This window comes from Anomaloglossus baeobatrachus, chromosome 1 (genome assembly GCF_048569485.1).
Source record: "Anomaloglossus baeobatrachus isolate aAnoBae1 chromosome 1, aAnoBae1.hap1, whole genome shotgun sequence".
Classification (NCBI taxonomy): Eukaryota; Metazoa; Chordata; class Amphibia; order Anura; family Aromobatidae; genus Anomaloglossus; species Anomaloglossus baeobatrachus.
This window is the reverse complement of record NC_134353.1, coordinates 549,593,777-549,613,444: the sequence shown is the minus strand read 5'-3', so window position 1 is coordinate 549,613,444 and position 19,668 is coordinate 549,593,777. Positions and strand designations below refer to the sequence as shown.

The following is a 19,668-nucleotide window of genomic DNA, read 5'->3' as shown; positions in this document are numbered from 1 at the left end:
CCCTGCGGTCATCAGACAATATGTGAGTAAAGACATCTTGAACCGCAGCCCTTGTGTCACCTACTTCTTCCCGCGCCCTGTCAGTCCTGAAGATTACTACTTGAAGTACTACAACTCCCAGACATCCCCGCTCCTGCCGCTGAAGTTTACTTTATCCCTACCATGGACTCTCCTAACGGTTGCCCCAGGGTTACCCGCTCCACCTGTCGGGAGCAGAAATACCTCAGCTGACATAACACCGTCCCCGGGGGTCCCGTCCAGCAGCCGCAGCCTCATAGCTGCAAAAACCACAGGTAGCGTCGCGAATTTTATCCAACTGTACATAGCCATCATCCCCCTTTTATTAAAGGACTCTGCTAGGGTCACAGAGCCGAGCACCGCCACCACTGATATTCCTGGACTAGTGCGGCCTGGTTCTGAGTACCCCGACCCTGGGGTGGGCGAGTCATAAGCAGTTCTTTGTTTAATGGCTTGTGTCTATCCATCTTCCTCTTTATTACATTCCAGAGGTTTTCAATGGCGTAGTGGTCTGGAGATTGGGCTGGCCATGACAGTTTTTGGTCCTTCATCCCCACACATTGATTGACCCATCTCTGTGGCATAGATATGCATTACTGCTAAAGGAAATCTAATTATATCTGCTCAGCAGCTAAATTTCAATTTTTTTTTCTACATTTTTTAGCAGTAATGCATATTTAGATATACATATTTACATTCATGGTTTTCATGCTTTAGCATTTCAGAGTGCAACTCTTTTGTCATACTATGTTAACAGACACTAAATTGGTTGTGCATATTCCAAATACGAAGTCAGAATTGTTATAACCCATCAGAAATTTGGGTTATATATAAGTGTGCCCAAATGTTTTGAGCATTTGGAATGCACTGAATAATTTGTACATCCGTTTTACTCCAACAATTACCCGCTCTACATCAAAGCTTTCATAGTAAACAGTATATGAAAATGTAATGGAGTAAGAAAGTTTTAAAAAGCCTTGTTATCCAGTTTAAAAGTCTTACTTCAGTAAGGCCCAGTACTGTTAAAAGTGCTTTAGGCATCTGCTTTTGTGCTTGTGAGTGGTCATACTTGGCTGTTGCAAGAACCAGCAGTAGTCCTGTGATTTCAGCAGACTAGACATCTTTTCTCTATTGGTAGAAATATCTTTATGGAACCTCTCTCCATGTTAGTCTTTTACGTGTCCCAAATTGGGCAGAAAAAATTGAAAGTGTAAGAAATGCATTTTCAATGACATTCGGCAGCAAAGTTGTTTATATGCTTTAAGCATGTTGTCTAATAGTTCAGCATAGTTTTCAGCTTGTCTGTTCCCAAGGTTCTACACTATCAGCACAAGTGCATACCAAGCTGCACGTTCCACAGGTTTGAGTTTTGTTCTGAATGTGTTTGATTATTAGTTTGATTATTTCAGGGCCAATAAAAATTACAGCCTTTGCTTAGCATAAGGTCTTAGTGTGCTAAACTTCCTCAAATACTGCAAACCATTTCCGTCATGATCAATTGCAGCTTCAAAATCTTTTATTAAACTAAGTTTAATGTGAAGTGGTGGAAGATGAAATTGAAGTGGATGGACCAGTGATTTGTATTGTACCGCCCAACTTTGTACTGGACTCAAGCCACTGTCTTATTTTGTAATGATTGCTGCCATAGGCATAATACATGATTTATGTACCCGAACTGTAGGCCATGCAGCAGTGCTACCACTTTCAGGTCAGCACAAGTTTACCATTTATGTTCTGAATATTTGATCATAGTCATAGGTCTCTTATTCCAACTGCATAAGCCAAATAGAACAGATGGGTTTCGTTAACATTGACCGCTTTCAAACTTGTTTTGATAGGGCATATGAATATGTCCATTCTCCATTCATTGAGAACATGTGTACCATCTAACTCCATCATAAGACCATTTATATCAGTACAGAAATAGATATTGTTTTCCACTGAATAGTATGCAGCTAACTTGGTGTGTCGATGACTAAAGTGTAAAGTTGTGGTGCCTCGTAGCAAATTCCATTTCCAATGTCTAGAAGCTAGCAGTTCGGACTTTTCTTTAGATAATGACAGATCTCTTACCAGATCATTAAATTGATTGGCTCATTAAGTATGGCTGACCCGCCAGCTGATCTGGATCAGGAAATACATCATACCAATTAGCATCATCTTCATAAGGATAAGAATCCTCAGTTTGAGTTGCCGTTCCTGCTGGGGGAGGGGCAGACACTGGATTCTCTACATCATGTGGTACTGGTACTCACAGTCAGGATACACAATTTGTGACTTGTTCCTAGTTGAATATTTGGCGATTTTAGTAATGTAAAAATAAATCTGAATGATGATGTCTCGGCTCATGTCAAACTTTCGACTCTGCAAAAGCCATTCCTTTCTTTTTACCATTCAACCACTGTTAGGCAATGTGCGCACGTTGCGTAATTTCATGCAGTTACGCTGCGATCTGCACCGCAGCGTAACTGCATGCGTCCTGCTTCCCCTGCACAATCTATGGAGATTGTGCAGGAGACGTGCGCACGTGGCGTATTAGAGCGCAGCGCTTCGGCTGCTGCCCGAAGCGCGCGTTCTAAGAAGTGACATGTCACTTCTTTCGTGCGCTCTGCATGCAGTCCCTGCTCTGTCTATGGCAGGGGCTACATGCAGAGCGCATGAAAATCGGCTTTTGTTTCTGCAGCGATTTGAAGCGCACATGTGCTGTTCAAATCGCTGCAGAAATTTCTGCAGGGCCAGTACGCAACGTGCGCACATGGCCTTAGTCCAGAAAACACACAGTGCAACAAATATGAGGCGTTTAGTTTTTCTCTTGATCTCCAATTTGACAGGCAAAGTAATACTTGTAAGCATTACGCACTCGCTTTGTCGGAGCCTGGCGTTCATCATAAGTAGTCTATTTGCTACATACGTAGCAGAAATTGTCCAAATTGTTAATACATTTGGGTCTATCCATCTTAAGTTTCAAAACTGATAGCACTATAGCAAATTACTATTGAACTCTCTCCAGCCTGCATTACATACTTAGGGTATGTGCGCACGTTGTATAGTGTACAAGGAGAAAAGTCTGCAGCAATTTGGCAGTACATGTGCGTTTCAAAACTCATGTATTGTGACCGCCGAATTGATGCAGAATTCATGCGCTCGGGATGCTTTCTCTCCCTATAGACAGAGTGGGAGCAGCATCCAAAGCACACAAAGAAGTGACATGTTGCTTCTTAGAACACAGCGATTCAGCAACAAATTGCAGCATGCAAATCGCTGTGTTCTAAAACGCAACGTGCGGATGGAATTTGCACAAGTCACAGACTTTGCTGGGGACGCAGAATGCATGCATTTACGCTGCAGTGCAAAGCGCAGCGTAAACGCATGAAAATACACAACGTGCGCACATAGCCTAACTGCGGACATCAGCCGATAGACCTGTCCGGACGTGCTCAGACAGGTCTGTTATAATATTGCATTATATATTGTAAATATTTTAGGTGAATAGGCTTTGCATGCATAACTACTTATAATTTGCATGCATAACTTAAAACCTACGCGTATTAGGCAAATTTGGAGTTCATATTTGGAACCTGCACATTCAATTTAGTATAAATCATGTTTTTCTCTCAGTAGCAAAATCATTGTGTTGCAGTGTTATACCGCACAGTGAGCATCATAAAAAATACTGACCGACTCCCAACAAAGAATAAAAGTGATTAAAAAGTTGAAAGTTTGCTAAACAAGTGTCAATGTAAACTACAGCTTTTCCTGTAAAAAGAGAAGCCCTGAAACATCTCAGCTGTTTTACATTTTATACAGATTTGAGGAGGTTGGAATAAACTAAATAGCAAAACAACATGTTAAATAGCGTGTTCATTTTATTGTATGACTGGGACTAATTCTCTTATTTTTTTATAAAATTATTTTGCATGGATAGTGTAGAGAACCAGAAACCACAATTTTTTTGTTTATAAATATTACATTTTTATTTTTCAAAACTAGGGGACTGAAATATGGTATTCTTTCATTGCTCTTATGATTAGGGATGGGCGGGCGGACCCTGACTGTAAAAGTATGGATCCACGTGGTTTCAAACCTACCCGAGTGAAGGACCCAGGCCCGGAGCTATCAGGAAATTCCAGCTAATAATCCGGGTCTGGCACTCCGGAAATAAAATAAAAATAAAGAAAATAAGAAGCAAGCGCTTCATACTTTGTCCAGCGCGGTTGTAACTGCTTCCGAGTCTATTATTTTTCCAGGGCCACTCATTATGGCTAATCCACATGCACTGCTTACCCCGCCCACTATCCTGGCATCTGTGATTGGTTGTAGTCAGATGTGCCCCCAGCCTGTGTGATCGCGTCTGACTGCTTGCAATCACAAACCCCGCCTGCGGGTCTGTATCGTGGTGTAAAAATAAATTGGCGTATGGTCCCCCCATATTATGATACCCAGCACAGATAAGCATGGTTAGAGGCTGCAACTCCTAGCCATGCCATTATTTTGGCTGTGTATCAATAGAAGAGGAACCACTTGTGGCTTTTTTGTTTTAATTCTTTAAATTAAAAAAAAAAAAAAAAACTGCATGCGGTCCCCCAATTTTGATACCCAGCAATGATAAAGCCTGAAAGCTGGGGGCTGATATTCTCAAGCTGGGAGACCCAAGCTCATTGGGCACCCCAGCCTAAAAATACCAGCATGCAACCACTCAGGATTGTCACATCTAATGGATGCAACAATCCTGGGTGGCTGCAGACTGATATTTTTAGGCTGGGGGGCCCAATAAGCATGGGTCTCCACAGCGTGAGAATACCAAATAAGCGCACGGCTGGGGGCTGCAGCCGAATGCTTTATCTGTGCTGGATATCATAATATGGGGGGACCCTACGCCAATATTTATTTTTACTCCAATCTTTAGTGACTCACAGACTGGGTCTGTGATTGGTAGCAGACAAGCAGGTATAGTTCTGAGTCTATCCCAAGCATTGTAGCATTATTCACAGACACCTGGGAGAGATCCAAAACAATAACAAATGCTGATCCCATGATCACTTTCATCACTGCTGCAGGTCTCCTCTACAGGCATTGCAATGTCGTTACATTATGAATGTCATTACAGCAGTGATGAAGCTAAATTGGGGCAGGAATACTTGTCGAATACAGCAATCTGAATCCACCCCTGGATAACTGGGACAGATTCAAAACATTGTATGTAACACTGCAGTGCTGCTCTCCTCTTCACATGGCTCTGTTTTGTCACTGGGAGGCAAAATGACCCCCCCAAAACCTCTTCATTTCTTTAAAACACTGTTAGGTATAATTTGTTATTCTGGGGTCACCAACAATTCAAATCAATTATACGTACGTACGTGGTAAATACTTCATGTTTTGCTACTTTTGCACAAAAAAAACCCCCAAAACATTGGGGGTTCTATATTCTGTTTCCTTTAGCTTTCTTTTTTCTTTAGACTAAGTTGTGTGAGGGTTTGCATTTTGTGGAACAAGCTGTAGATTTTGTGGTACTATTTGAGTACATCAGACTCATTACTTGCAATTCACTTTTTGAGCAGAGGCATAAACAAAAAAAAAACCATCTTATTTTTTATGGAATTCACCAGGCAGGATAATAAAAAGAAAAGAAAAAACAAAACCTTTTTCGTTATCGTACTGTGGAATCCATAACTGAAATATTTCTAAGAGCTGTATTAAGGCCTCATTTTGCATAAAAAAAGCTGTAGTTTTTATTGGTATGACTTTGGGATACATAATATTTTGATCACTTTTTACGGTCCACTATGAATGCAGAGATGCCAAATGTTATTTTATTTTTTTAACAATTAAACCATGAAGACACTTCTATAACCCAAACAAGCTTTAAGGGATGATAAAGGCCATTTTTAGTCCTCCTTGTTGCGATAGCAACCATCATAAACTAGCAATCACGCTGCAGGGTTACTGATAAGCTGACAGAGGGAGTGAGGCTATGTGCGCACGTTGCGTACTAGCCCTGTAGAAATTTCTGCAGCGATCTGAAGAGCACACGTGCGCTTCAAATCGCTGCAGAAAATGTCCGTAGAGAAAAAAAAAAAGCCGATTCCATGCGCTCTGCCTGCAGCTCCTCCCATAGACAGAGCAGGAGCTGCCGGCAAAGCGCACGGAAGAAGTGACATGTCACTTCTTAGAACGCAGCGCTTCGGGCAGCAGCTGAAGCGCTGCACTCTAAGACGCCACGTGCGCACGGCCCCTGCACAATCTCCATAGACTGAGCAGGGCACGCAGGACGCATGCAGTTACGCTGCGCTACAAAGCATGTATTTACGCAACGTGCGCACATAGCCTGATTCCTTTTGTTAAACACACACTGCTGACAGTATTTGATGAGTTAACGTTCTGGGATATGAGCTAGGTCCAGTCCCAGTACACAAAGCAGGACCTTGGCTATGTATAACAGCAGGCTCCTCCTACTGATGGCAAGGGCACGACTACTGAGCCTATGCTTGCCATTGCTGGAAATCACTAGCAATTTGGAGGCATTTCATCTTGCAAGCATGGGTTAAAGCAATTTGTTCACATTTTGAGACTTTCAGGGAAACGTTTCGGATAAGCCTCCAATTTTTATATTTTGTGTTTGGCTGAGGGTTTATCCGGCACATATGTCTGAATGTTAGGAGATACATATAAAATATTGTATGCCACTGTAGAGGCCCTTTTCTTTTTAAATGGATACATTTGTAAATCCTCCAACACAAGACTTGTATGTAAGGCTAACATTGAGCCCACGGTATTGAGTGTAAACTGTATGTGAGCTCAGAACAAAGTTAAAAACTGCTGCTCCCCCTCCCCCTCCACAAAAAAAAAATAAATGTTTTTAATGCATTTACACATTTTTAAAATGGTAGTAAGATTTAACTTGTCATGCAAAACCACACGTCCTCATAAGACTTGTGCTGGATATTACAATTAACATATGGTGCTAATTGTAATTAAAAAGAGCTTTCAGTGTAATAGGACCTGTCAATTTCTGACGTATTTCAGTAAAATCTTGTGTTCACATTAAACAATTCTGAATTACCCGTTATTAGAACTGCATTGTGCCGCTCACCTGTGATTTCGCCTAGATATTTCTGAATTGACAACTAGGTGATAGCATTACTCCCCCAACTGGGAGCACGCAGCTGACAACTTATTCACACATTTATTTTTAGAAATATACGGAGCACAACGGAGTTAAAACAAATATAAAAGTCTTTGCCTCTCACCTAGCCAAATCAGATCTCACACTTTGCACCAACGAGGCACAATATAGTGTTTGCAAATTGAGATTCTGGTTTGGCTTTTATACTAACTCACATGACAAGGCTCGTTAAAGGATGTATATTGACTTTTAGGATTGCTACTTCAAATAGGTGGCACTAGAGTTCAAGTCCTCTTCCTCTCTGCAGAGGTGCTTGCATATTTAATTTCACAGAGGAGAATTGCATGGCTCATAAGCCTCCTTACACACAGGTATGCTAGACATATCACTCTCCACAAGATGAAACACGAACCCTGATTATCCTGGTCTTAGCCTTTCACCTAGCCAAATCAGATCTCATACTTTGCACTGAACGGCAATAGCTCAAAACTCAGTGTCTCCAAATTGAAATTCTGGTTTGGCTTTTATCCTAAGTCATATGACAAGGCTTGTTAAGGGTGTGTTTACTTTTAGGATTTCTACTTCCAATAGGTGGCATTAGAGTTAAGTCCTCTTCCTCTCTGCTGCAGAGGCATATTTAAATTTTCCAGTGGAGAATTGCATGAATTGTAAGCCTTCTTACACAGGTATGCTAGACATATCACTCTTCACGAGAAACACTACCCCTTAGATCCCAGTCTTTGCCTTTCACCTAACTAAATCAGATCTTATACCTAACAGGCAATAGCCCAAAACGGTGTCTCCAAATTGAGATTCAGGTTTGGCTTTTATCCAAAGTCAAATGGCAAGGCTCATTAAAAGGGGTTTTCCAATAAACAAAGTTCATTTTAATCAATAGATCTTGGAATAATAAGTTCCACAATTGGATGTGTTTAAAAAAATGTTCCTGTGCTGAGATAATCTTGTATACTTGCCCCTGCTGTGTACTCTGTAATGGCTATATCTGACCGTACAGGAACATGGTCTGATCACACCACAGCTCTCGGGCAGGGGAGGAAGCAAAAGAGAGTATATACAGATGGTATAGCTCCTGGTGTCAGAAAGGTAAAAAATGTTTTAAAACAGACAGGGAAATATTTTATTTTAGATAGAATCACCATGATCTCATGCTGTAATGTGTTCATGCTCTTTCACGTCATCCCTGGCCCCAGAGATGTGGTATGATCAGACCAGCTCCCTGTACAGTCAGACACATCCATTACACAGAACATAGCAGGGACACATATATAAGAATATCTCAGCACAGGAATGTATTTTTAAACACATCCAATTGTGGAACTTATTATTTTACTATTGATTAAAACTAACTTTGTTAATAAGAAAACCCCTTTAAAAAGGGAACCAAATATCAGGATTTTGGTAAATAAGGTGCAGCCAGTGCAGTACTGGCACTATCAGGCACAGTCTGTACATACCCATTAGTGGGCAGCTCGGATGTTTAGGCTGTGAAATCAAAGTTTGTGAAGTTTAAAAATTCATCATCTTATTGACTGACAGTTGCACCTCTGCTGATAATGTCCGGGCGGGTTATGCACATGATTCCCGCGCCCCCCAGACCCACCACCACCACCTGTTCCTCCCTCTCTCTGGCTCTATGCAAATTTTTCTATTCAGTAACATGGCGTCTGAGTTGGCGCCTACGCATAGCGCTTATCTCCGGCGCCTTGTTTCTGAAGCCCGCATTACCTAGTCTAGTGCCTGAGAGGGTGGCGCATGCGCCCTTGCTTCTTCAGATCTCGTCGTGATTGCGGGAGCACGCGGTCACAACAAGACTGGAGAACAGCTAATCTTACCGATTAGCTGCAGCAGACGATATCTGAGGGCGCATGCGCCACCCTCTCAGGCACAAGACTAGGTAATGCGGGCTTGAGAAACATGGCGCCGGTGATAAACGCTATGCGCAGGCGCCAACTCCGACGCCATGTTACTGAATAGAAAAAAAATTGCACAGAGCCAGAGAGGGAGGAACAGGCGGCGGGGGTGGGGAAGCGGGAATCCATGTACATGACCCGCCTGGACATCAGCAGAGGTGTAACTGTCAGTCAATAAGATGATTAATTTTTAAACTTCACAAACTTGGATTTCAAAGCCTAAACATCCGAGCTGCCCACTAATGGGTATGTACAGACTGTGCCTGATAGTGCCAATACTGCACTGGCTTTACCTTATATACGAAAATCCTGATGTTTTGTTCCCTTACGAACAGGGGGCTGTTCGTTCGGCGTCATAGCGACGTCACTAAGCGGCCGCCCAATAGAAGCGGAGGGGCGGAGATAGGCGGGCCGAACATCCCACCCACCTCCTTCCTTCCTCATTGCGGGCGGCCACAGAGATGGTGATGTTCCTCGTTCCTGCGGTGTCACACATAGCGAGATGTGCTGCCGCAGGAACGATGAACAACCTGCGTCCTGCAGCAGCAACGACAATCGGGATTAGAACGACGCGTCAACGATCAACGATAAGGTAAGTAATTTAGATAGCGCTCATTCCTGCGTTTCACACGCAACAACATCGCTAACGAGGCCGGATGTGCGTCACGAATTCCGTGACCTCAACGACATCTCATTAGCGATGTCGTTGCGTGTAAAGCGGCCTTAAGGCCCACACTGCGGATTTTCAGAAATCTGCAGCAAAATCTGCATGTCCATTGTGAAACCAGCAAAGCCTGAGAATTCAGAAGTGCTGTGCCCATGTTGAGTATTTTTCCCTTGCATATTTGGTGCAGATTTCTTTTTTTACAGCAAATACGCAAGGGAAAAATAAGCAACGTGGGCACAGCACTTCTGAATTCTCAGACTTTTCTGGCTTTACAATGGACATGCAGAATTTGCTGCAGATTTCTGATAATACGCGTTAAAACTACACAGCATGGGTACTGTGCCTAAGGAAGATTTTTTTGAAAGGGGACAATCCCTTTAGAAATATCTATTAATTAAAGAAAAAAAAGTTCATTTCAAGGGTGGCTTTGGCATATAGTTTACAAATAAAATTAAAATTCAACAATTCAGTATTACACTAACAATGTGCTAAGAGTACACAAGGGGAAAAAACAAACGCCACCCTATTAAAAAAAAAAAAAAATTATTTGTCACCAGAATGTTGCCACCCTTATCTTAGAACAGCATGATGTAAGGTCAGAGGCCCTGATTCCAATGATATATCACTTATTTGGCTCCTCGCTGTCATTTTGATAACATCACTGTCTTCTCTTCTGCAGAGCTAACAGATTTATGAATGCTGAGCTTCATATAACCCTGCCCACGCTACTGATTGACAGCTGGGTACAGAAAACTGACAATCAGTGGTGGGGACAGGGTTATACAAAGCTCATCAATATGGAGAACATGGCAGCAGGTTTACTAATCCTCTACTGAATCTCCTGAGGAAACACTGATTTTATTAACACAACAAGCAGCCCAGTAGATTATAGCACATTGGAATAAGGATTACGGTTTCTACAATATGCTGCTCTCTGATTATGTGGCAAAAACCTGGTTCCATAGATTCCCTTTTAAAGAAAAGTTAAAATAATGACACAAAACACTTAAGTATTATCAAGAAAAGTAAATACACAAACTAACCTAAATCTTTGAGCTTGTTGTGCAAGCGGTCCTGGGTACCTCCGGTTTGGAGACTGGTATAACTGGGACAGAATAGTGTGGTTTACTTTTTGGCTTGGGTTGTTGGCAAATTTGACAGTTATAGGTTCTGTTGCTCCAGGAGGTTTCTGTCCATTTAGGCCTTTAATGGCTTCCTCAGCCTCAATCCTTTTGTCAAACCGAATGAATCCAACCCCCCTGGATACACCTATTAAAATACGAGCACATTAAAAACTGAAATAAAGGGCAATAGCATGCAACAGATCACTTCATCTGCAATAAGACTAGGCCCATACGGAGCATCCATTAGGAGGCCCATCACGTTTTGCTTTTTACTGGAAAACAAGCAGCACAATGGGCTTTTTTATGGTAAAACGACAGCCACCAAGAAACAAACCAAACTGATGACATTATTAATAGCCGGTCTGGCACCATTTGTGTATTATAGAAGAGTGTAATTGCTATAACCTTAAACATCAGAAAACGAGATTTCCCATTTCCACAATAGGCTACAAAGAATATCATGTTTATTCCATAAAGCCCTTAGGAGCCTTGACAATTTATGCATTTTAAAAAAAATTGAAGTTACACCGCACAAGCTCAAATGCCATGCTATAGAATTCTAGAAGTCATTGTACAGTACAATAAATGTGTGTTAAAGGAAACTTGTAATGTGACTCAAGCTGGCCAAACCACAATGGTACGTGTGCACACTGCAGAAATTTTCTGCACCAAAAAGTGCACCCTGTGTCCGAAAACCACTTTGTGACTTCAATGGCTGGAAAGGCTTTAAAAAAAAAAAAAAAAGAAGGCGTTAAAAAAAACTGACATGCGTTTTTTTTTCCTGCTCCAAAAACTGATTTCTGATTTCTCTGAGTTTGCTGGTATAAGGATTAACATGCAGATTTGGGCAACAAACTGCAAGATATACTGCACCAAAAAAGGCATCAAAAGCGGCAGAGGACCTAAATCAGATTCTAGATTACCAATTGCATCTGGGTGGGTAATGCCGTAGATCATTTGAAGATCTGACTGGGGACTGTGTGTCTTGGATAACTACTGTGGTCTTTTGCCACAGACTGACTGGTGAGAATAGGCAGGCAGCTGCTGGGTATTATCTCTGCCTAGTTAGTTTAGACACAGCCCTCAGGAGCAGACTTATCAAATTCGGCGTTCTCTAAAATGCCACAGCATTTCGGAGTATGACATACACGCATGCATTCACTTAACCAGAATCGGATGCATGCTACATCTTTGCTCTGGGCATCTGGGCAGCATTATATGACAAGTTCCCTTTAATACAGTTTGCTTAGTTATTGCTCACTGAAGCTTGGGACAGAATTTGCACCAATAACTTCAGAGGGCTATATGTGATTAGCTCCTGCTTTCTAGCAGTTTCGTTATAAGCTATGGGAAATGTAAGACTACCTATTTATGGACTGTATAGAGAATAAACCTGCAAGTGGTCTTCACGTAACCCTGAACGATCGTTCTAAAGCATCAATGCAGAGTAAGGAGCTTGCAGGAGATTGACAGCTAGACTTTTTTCCCTGCAGCTGCACAGACACCGTCAGACTTCTAAGGCTGCTTTCACACATCCGATTTTTCCTGTGCGGCACAATCCGGCGCTTTGCAGAAAAAACGCAATCCTTTTTTTTTTTTGCCGCCGGTTGCGGCTTTTTTGAATAGACTTACATTAGTGCCGTATTGTGCCGCATGGGCTTGCGTTCCGTCCGGTTTTTGCCGCATGCGGCAGATTTAGCCGATGCGGCAGCCGGATGGAACGTTGCCTGGCACGTTTTTTTGTCCGGCAAAAAAACCCCGCATCGCGACGCATGCGCCGTCCTGCAGCAAAACCCGCATGCGGCTTTTTCCACTGCGCATGCTCAGTAGCCTGCCGCAAGCGGCAAAAACCGGACGGGCCGCATGTAAAAAACGTATGCAAAGGATGCGGTATTGTCGCCGCATCCGTTGCATAGGTTTTAGAGCCGGATTAGCCGGCTCTGCTAAAACCGGAGGTGTGAAAGCAGCCTCACAGAGAAGGCAGGGAGGGTTGCTTGTTCTGACTTCCTGATCGCTCTAAGCACATACACCGCGCTAAACAAGGAAGCACTGTCATTCCTCCCTCCCCCAGAATCGGTTATGTGATCACTGGGTGCAGGGAGAGATCACTGATTAAGACCATATTTTTCAGACTATAAGACTTACTTTTTAAAACAAGAAAAACTTTATAAAAAGTGTGTGTCTTATAGTCCATAGGCAGCTTCATGTGAATGAGAATGCTGTCACAGCATCATTCCCAAGAGAACGCCTGCTATACACTCACTGATCAATGATCAGAGTAATGCAAGAGAGGAAGCTTATTCCATTAGAAGAGAGGATGCATTAACTGAGCAGCTGAAGGACCTTTCACATCATGTGCAAAAGTTCAGAAAGGAAGGCGTGCCTTATTGGAGCTCACATTTAGTTGGAACGGTTTTGGGCTGCCATGTCACACTGGCAGAGCCCCTGTCATGCTGGAAAAGCAGACCACCTCCCAAAAGTCACCTCATTTTACAAAGTACACCCCTCAATGAGCTCATCCAAGGGTGCAGTAGTTCTATCGACACCACAGGTGCGTCACTGAATTTTAGACTATTGGGCGTTAGAAAAAAAAAATAAATAAAAAAAGAACTTTAATCATCCCAGCAGAGTTAAGGTTTAACTCATGGCAGCACCTGTTCAGTCAGCGCTGTGTATGGAAAGCAACGGCTGTAACAGCGCCCCCTGCACTGACCGATAGCCATTTAGCATTAGAACCAGCTGTCAGTCAGTGGGGGGGGTTGGTTATTGCAACATCCGCTGCTTTTCATACACGGGGGGGGGGGGGGGGGGGTGGTGACTGAAGCGCCACCAGGGATGAAACCAGAACACTGTCAGGAGGAATAAAAGGTGCAAAGTATAGGTACCAGGCAGGATTCAAATGCCATTAAGCTGCAGATTAACCCCATATATGCAGGTTAATAGCATTCTTACAGGTGACAGGTTCACTTTAACCACTAAAATGTTGTTTTAGCCCCAGATTTCCAATTTTCACAAGGGGAATAGATAAACCATGCTCTATAATGTGCTACTCAATTTCTCCTGAATGTGACCATTTGGCCACACGGCAGAGCTTGGGCGGGAAGGAGTACCATTTTACTTTTGGAGAACAGATTTTCCTTGAATGGTTTGCAGACTTCCGTTTCCAGAGTCCCTAAGTGCAAGAACAAACAGAAACCGCCTCAAGTGAAGACATTTTAGAAATTACACTCCTCTGGGAATTCATATATGGGTGTAGTGACAATTTAGTCTCTGGAAAACACCCATGAGTTCAACAAAGTCAACGTTGCAGAATTAAAAATTGCAAATAAGTCCTTGTAAATTAAGCAAGCTTTTCAAACTACAAGGCCAAATATTGTGGACGTTAACTGTGGCTTAGGCACATTGTGGGGCTCAGGATGAAAGGGGGCATTTGAATATGGGAGACAGATTTAGCTGGGGATGGTGGGGGAAGAGGGGGGTGGCTACAGCTTTTACAGAGCCTGTGTGCTATCAGTAATGTGGAAGCCCCGCTATATTTCCAAAAAGAAGTGACGAACCCAAGTCCACATTTATCCTGTCCTCTATCCTGTGCACTTACATCAGGGTTCCCATCTACAGCTCCGAAATATGTGATTCAAGTGTGACAGAGTTGCTCCAGGTTCAGCTTGGCCTCTTTTTAGCGGTGTCTCTTTTCAAAGATGCACAAAACTGTTGTTGACCGCACTTTTGTGCACATCTAAGCAGACAAGTGAAAAGATGGACAGCGCCAGACAACAGGCCAGATGGAAGTTTAAAGTGACTCACTCTTCATCATTAGTGAATATTTTATTGGAAAATGTCAATCACGTTTTTCAGAGATTTACACGTAATCAATCCCCAGTGTAAGCATTCAGCGTAGACGGCAGGATAAATGTGAGCTGAGCCTTATTGTGATCATTGGGACACAAAATGAAAGTCAATAGCAGATGAAGAATTGGCTTTATTGCTATTTTTTATGCTGTTCACCTTGTGGTATAAGTGATTAGATGGCTATATTCTGCAGGCGAGTACAATTACAGCAATATCATGTTTATATATTTTTGTCTTATGTTACGCTACTATAACAAACTGTTGTAAAAAAAACAAAAAAAAAAAGTTTTTTTGCATCACCAAATTTTGAAGGCTGTATAAGAGGGATGAATTGGGAGTTTTTATTGGTACCATTTTGGACCACAGTATTTTCTGATGGCTTTCTATTTCGCTTTTTGTGAGGCAGAATCAAGAACAAACAGCAATTCAGAATATTTCTTTTTACGTTGTTCACGTGCCATAAAATTAATAGGACAGCTTTATTCTTCGGGTCAGTACGATTACAGAAATGCCATATTTATATGGTTTTATTTATGCTTTGCTGCTTTTACACAAAAAATTATAGGGAAAAAATAAAATTGTTTTTGCACTGCTGTATTCTGAAAGCTATAGCTCTAATTTTTTGCAGACTGAGCTATATGGCAGCTTGTTTTTTTGCCGGACAAAATGACATTTTCAGCTATACCATTTTTTACTTACACATGACTTTTTAATCGAATTTCATTCCACTTTTGTCCACTGATGAAAAGACAGTTTTTGCTAGTTTTTTGTTAACTGTGTTCACAGAAGGTTAAATAGCATGACAGTAATGGATCGGGTTGCTTCAGCATGCTTGTGAACAGCAGAAATGCTGATCTGCTGTGAATGCCGGCGCTTTGCGTATAGGTACGTCATTGGTTGTGAAGGGGTAATGAAAATGCCAAGGCATCCTGCAAAAAGTAAGCCCTAATATGACACCTTCAGAAAAAAAAATATAAAAAGTTAAAGCTCTCAGAATATTACGATGCAAAAACAATTTTTTGGGTAAAATATAGTTTTTAAGATGTACAAGTAGCAAAGCATAAAAAAGCGATATAAATGTGGTGTACCGTGTAATAGCTACTGACCCGAATAAATCTGACTTGTCACTTTTACTCCACAGTGTACAGCACAAAAATTAAATAGAAAAAAACACCAAAAAAACGAATTAATTACATTGACCCAAACAATATAGCAGTCTTACCACCAATATCACACGGTGAACAGTGTAAAAATAAAATTAAGAACGGTTTTTAAACTTCTATTTGTTCGTTCCACCTCCCAAAAATTGAAATAGGACTCGGCTCACATTTATTCTGCGCTCTCTGCTGAGCCCTTATGTTGGGCTTCTGTGTAAATCCCCAAAAACCCCAACACAATCTCTCACACTAATGGGGCAGATGGAGACACTACTGTCTAGTCTCTCTTCCAGTGGTCTATAATTTCAGGCAAATTTTTAGAGCTTTGACTGTATGGGTTAAATAATTCATTTTACAAATCTAATTTATTTATGCGACAATAAATACATTTTTTACTTTATCTTAATGAGAAAGCGAAAAATATACATTTACATGGTTTTTTTTTTTTAAATATTTTAAGAAATCTTTTCTCTGCATTTCCGATATTTCCATCCATGCACCTATTCATAAGCAGGCACATTGTTGGAGACAGGCAGATATAATTCAAGAGGATCTTTAATCCCTTCCCAACATTGGACATATCTGTGCATGATGACTGGGAAGGTGTTCCCACAAACTTAGGTACTATTAGGCTATGTGTGATCGAGCAAAAAAGGAAATAAGTACCGTTTTTCCAAAAATAAGACACTGTCTTATATTTTTTTTTCCCCCCAAAAAAGCGCTAGGGCTTATTTTTGGAGGAGGTCTTATTCTTGGAGAAACACGGTTGGGGGTAAGTTTACCCCCCAAAAAAGCAGACCCCCCACTTCCCAGGAGACTCATACTCACCAGACCAAGACGTCTGCGTGGTTCCCAGGTCCTCCTGTGATCTCCGGTTGGTGCTGCACGCCGTCCTACCCTGCTGCTAGCTGACACACACAGAAGATCCCAGACACACACAGAAGATCCCAGACACACACAGAAGATCCCAGACACACACAGAAGATCCCAGACACACAGAAGATCCCAGACACACACAGATCACACACAGACACACAGCAGATCACAGATATACACAGCAGATCACACACAGCAGATCGCAGGCACACACAGCCAATCACAGGCACACACAGCCGATCACAGGCACACACAGCCGATCACAGGCACACACAGCCGATCGCAGATATACACAGCAGATCACACACAGCCATCACAGATACACACATCCGATCGCAGGCACACACAGCCAATCGCAGACACACACAGCCGATCGCAGACACACACAGCCGATCGCAGACACACACACAGCCGATTGCAGACACACACACAGCCGATTGCAGACACACACACACACACACACACACACAATCACATCACATCCAGCACTTACGGCAGCAGAGAATGAGAGCAAGTCACGTGTCCGGCCGCAGGTCCTGTTCGCCGCGCTGCACTGCACTGCCTCTTAGGATTCTCCCGGCGAGAAGAGATCGGTGTCACTGGATGAGGTGAGTGTGTATGCGATCCGATGTGTGTGCGATCCGGTGTGTGTGTGTGTGATTTGTTGTTTGCGTGTGATCCGATGTTTGTGTGTGAGATCTGGTGTGTGTGTGAGATCTGATTGTGTGTGTGTGTGTGTGTGTGTGTGTGTGTGTGTGTGTGTGTGTGTGTGTGTGTGTGTGATCACTGCAGGTCCTCTGCTCGGCGTCTGGTGAGTGTAATTGCCGGGTGCCGCTGTGTATAATGAAGTGTCCTGCAGTATCTGTATCTTTTTTAGCTGCACGGACACTTCATTATTGATCCATGACTAGGGCTTATTTTCGGGGGAGGGCTTATATTTAAGCCTTTCTCCGAAAATGCTGAAAATCCCTGCTAGGGCTTATTTTTGGGGGAGGTCTTATTTTTGGAAAAAGACGGTACTCAGCATTCAGAGCTAATTGTACTTTATTCCAAAACCACCGCAATGGGAAATCCAGAAGGTAAAATTTGGATATATACATTTCAAAAAGCAACAAACATGTTTCGGACTATACGTCCTTATTATTGCATCAGGCTATGTGCGCACGCCGAGTGATTGGTAGCAGAAATGTTGGACCAAATCTGCATACTTTGGCCAAAAGAAAAACGTCATCTTTGAAGTGTTTTTGATTAGTTTTTCTGCATGCGTTTTCTATGCATTCGGGGGTGGCAAAAAGCAGAAAATTGACATGCTTGCAGATTTCTGCACAAAATTTATAAGGGGAAAAAAAGCAAACGTGCACAAAACGTCAGGATTCTCACTGGCTTTGCATGCAGTTTTGTGACAAAGCTGCACTCAAAAAAACAGGATAGTAATGCACGGTGCACACAGCCTTCCGTTATGGCGATCAGGCGGGAACACAAGCTGTGCCTGCATTATCACCTCAGGGAGCTCAGCTTAAGTTTGGTATTGGCATAATCAGACTGATGTGGACAATATTTATAGGGTGTTTTTTTACTGCATAATGAACAAAAAAAACTGGAAGAACTGCATTTTTTAACCCTTTTATTCCAATTAGATTTTTTTTCCCTCTGCGTCTCTCTACATTATATAGGAAAATGAATGGTGTGCTACTCAAATCTACAACTTATGCAGCAAAAGAAGCCCTCATGTCAATGTTGGAGAAAAAATAAAGTTATGGCACTTCAAGGAATGAGGAAAGTGAGGAAAAAAAAAAAAAAAAAAAAAACACAAATGAAAAAACATTCCCTGGTTCTTAAAGTTACTTGAAATAAAACAACCTTCAGATAGAAACAATATGTACGTTCTGGAATTACAAAAATGAACAGTTTAAACACGTGGAGAATCTGTCACTTGACAACTGGTATCAAGAGTAACTCTACAAACCATCTTTCTCTAAATGATGCCAGACTGGTTTAAAACAGTCACACGGCTAAATGTTGGATCTTTTCAGTGCATATCAATAAATTAGAATATCAAAAAGGTAATTTACTTCAGTAATTCAATACAAAAAGGGAAATGCATATATTATATAGAGTAATTACAAACCGTGATCTATTTCAAGTGTTTATTTCTGTTCATGTTGATTATTTGGGGTTTCATTATCTCTTAAAATTAGAATTACCACAAAATCCCTGCAAAGGCTCCCCAAGTGTTAAAAAATGGTCCTGTAGTCTGGTTCTGTAGGCTACACAATCATGAGGAACACTGCTGACTTGACAGATGTCCAGAAGGCAGTCATTGATACACTGCACAAGAAAGGTAAGCCACAAAAAGTCTTTGCTAAAGAAGCTGGCTGTTCCAAGCCAGAGTGGAAGGAAACAGTGTGGTAGAAAAAGGTGCACAAGCAACCGGGATAACCGCAACCTTGATAGAATTAAGAAAAAAAAAAACAAACAAACATTCAAAAATTTGTGGGAGATTCACAAGGCGTGGACTGCTGCTGGAGTCAGGGCTTCAAGAGCCACCACACACAGATGTATCCAGGACATGGGTTACAACTGTTGCATTCCCTATATCAAGCCACTCGTGACCAATAGACAACGCCAGAAATGTCTTATGTGGGCCAATGAGAAAATTAACTGGACTGTTGCTCAGTGGTCCTAGATGTTATTTTCCGATGAAAGTAAATTTTGCATTTCATTTGGAAATCGCGGTCCCAGAGTCTGGAGGAAGAGTGGAGAGGCCACAATCCAAGCTGCTTGAGGTCTAGTGTGAAGTTTCCACAATCAGTGATGGTTTGGGGAGCCATGTCATCTGCTGGTGTAGGTCCACTGTGTTTTATCAAGACCAAAGTCAGCGCTGCAGTCTACCAGGAAATTTTAGAGCTCTTCATGCTTCCCT

General features: G+C 42.0%; 1 protein-coding gene across 8 annotated transcripts in view; it reads right to left on the bottom strand.

Moving 5' to 3' along the window:
• Positions 1-19,668, bottom strand: part of ELAVL2 (ELAV like RNA binding protein 2) — a 261,383-nt gene that overhangs the window by 28,768 nt on the left and 212,947 nt on the right. For all 8 annotated transcript variants that reach the window (XM_075316754.1, XM_075316739.1, XM_075316748.1 and 5 more), the window contains exon 6: positions 10,783-11,008. In XM_075316754.1, coding sequence (XP_075172869.1) covers positions 10,783-11,008 — 226 coding nt within the window. The remainder of the gene's footprint in view (positions 1-10,782; positions 11,009-19,668) is intronic.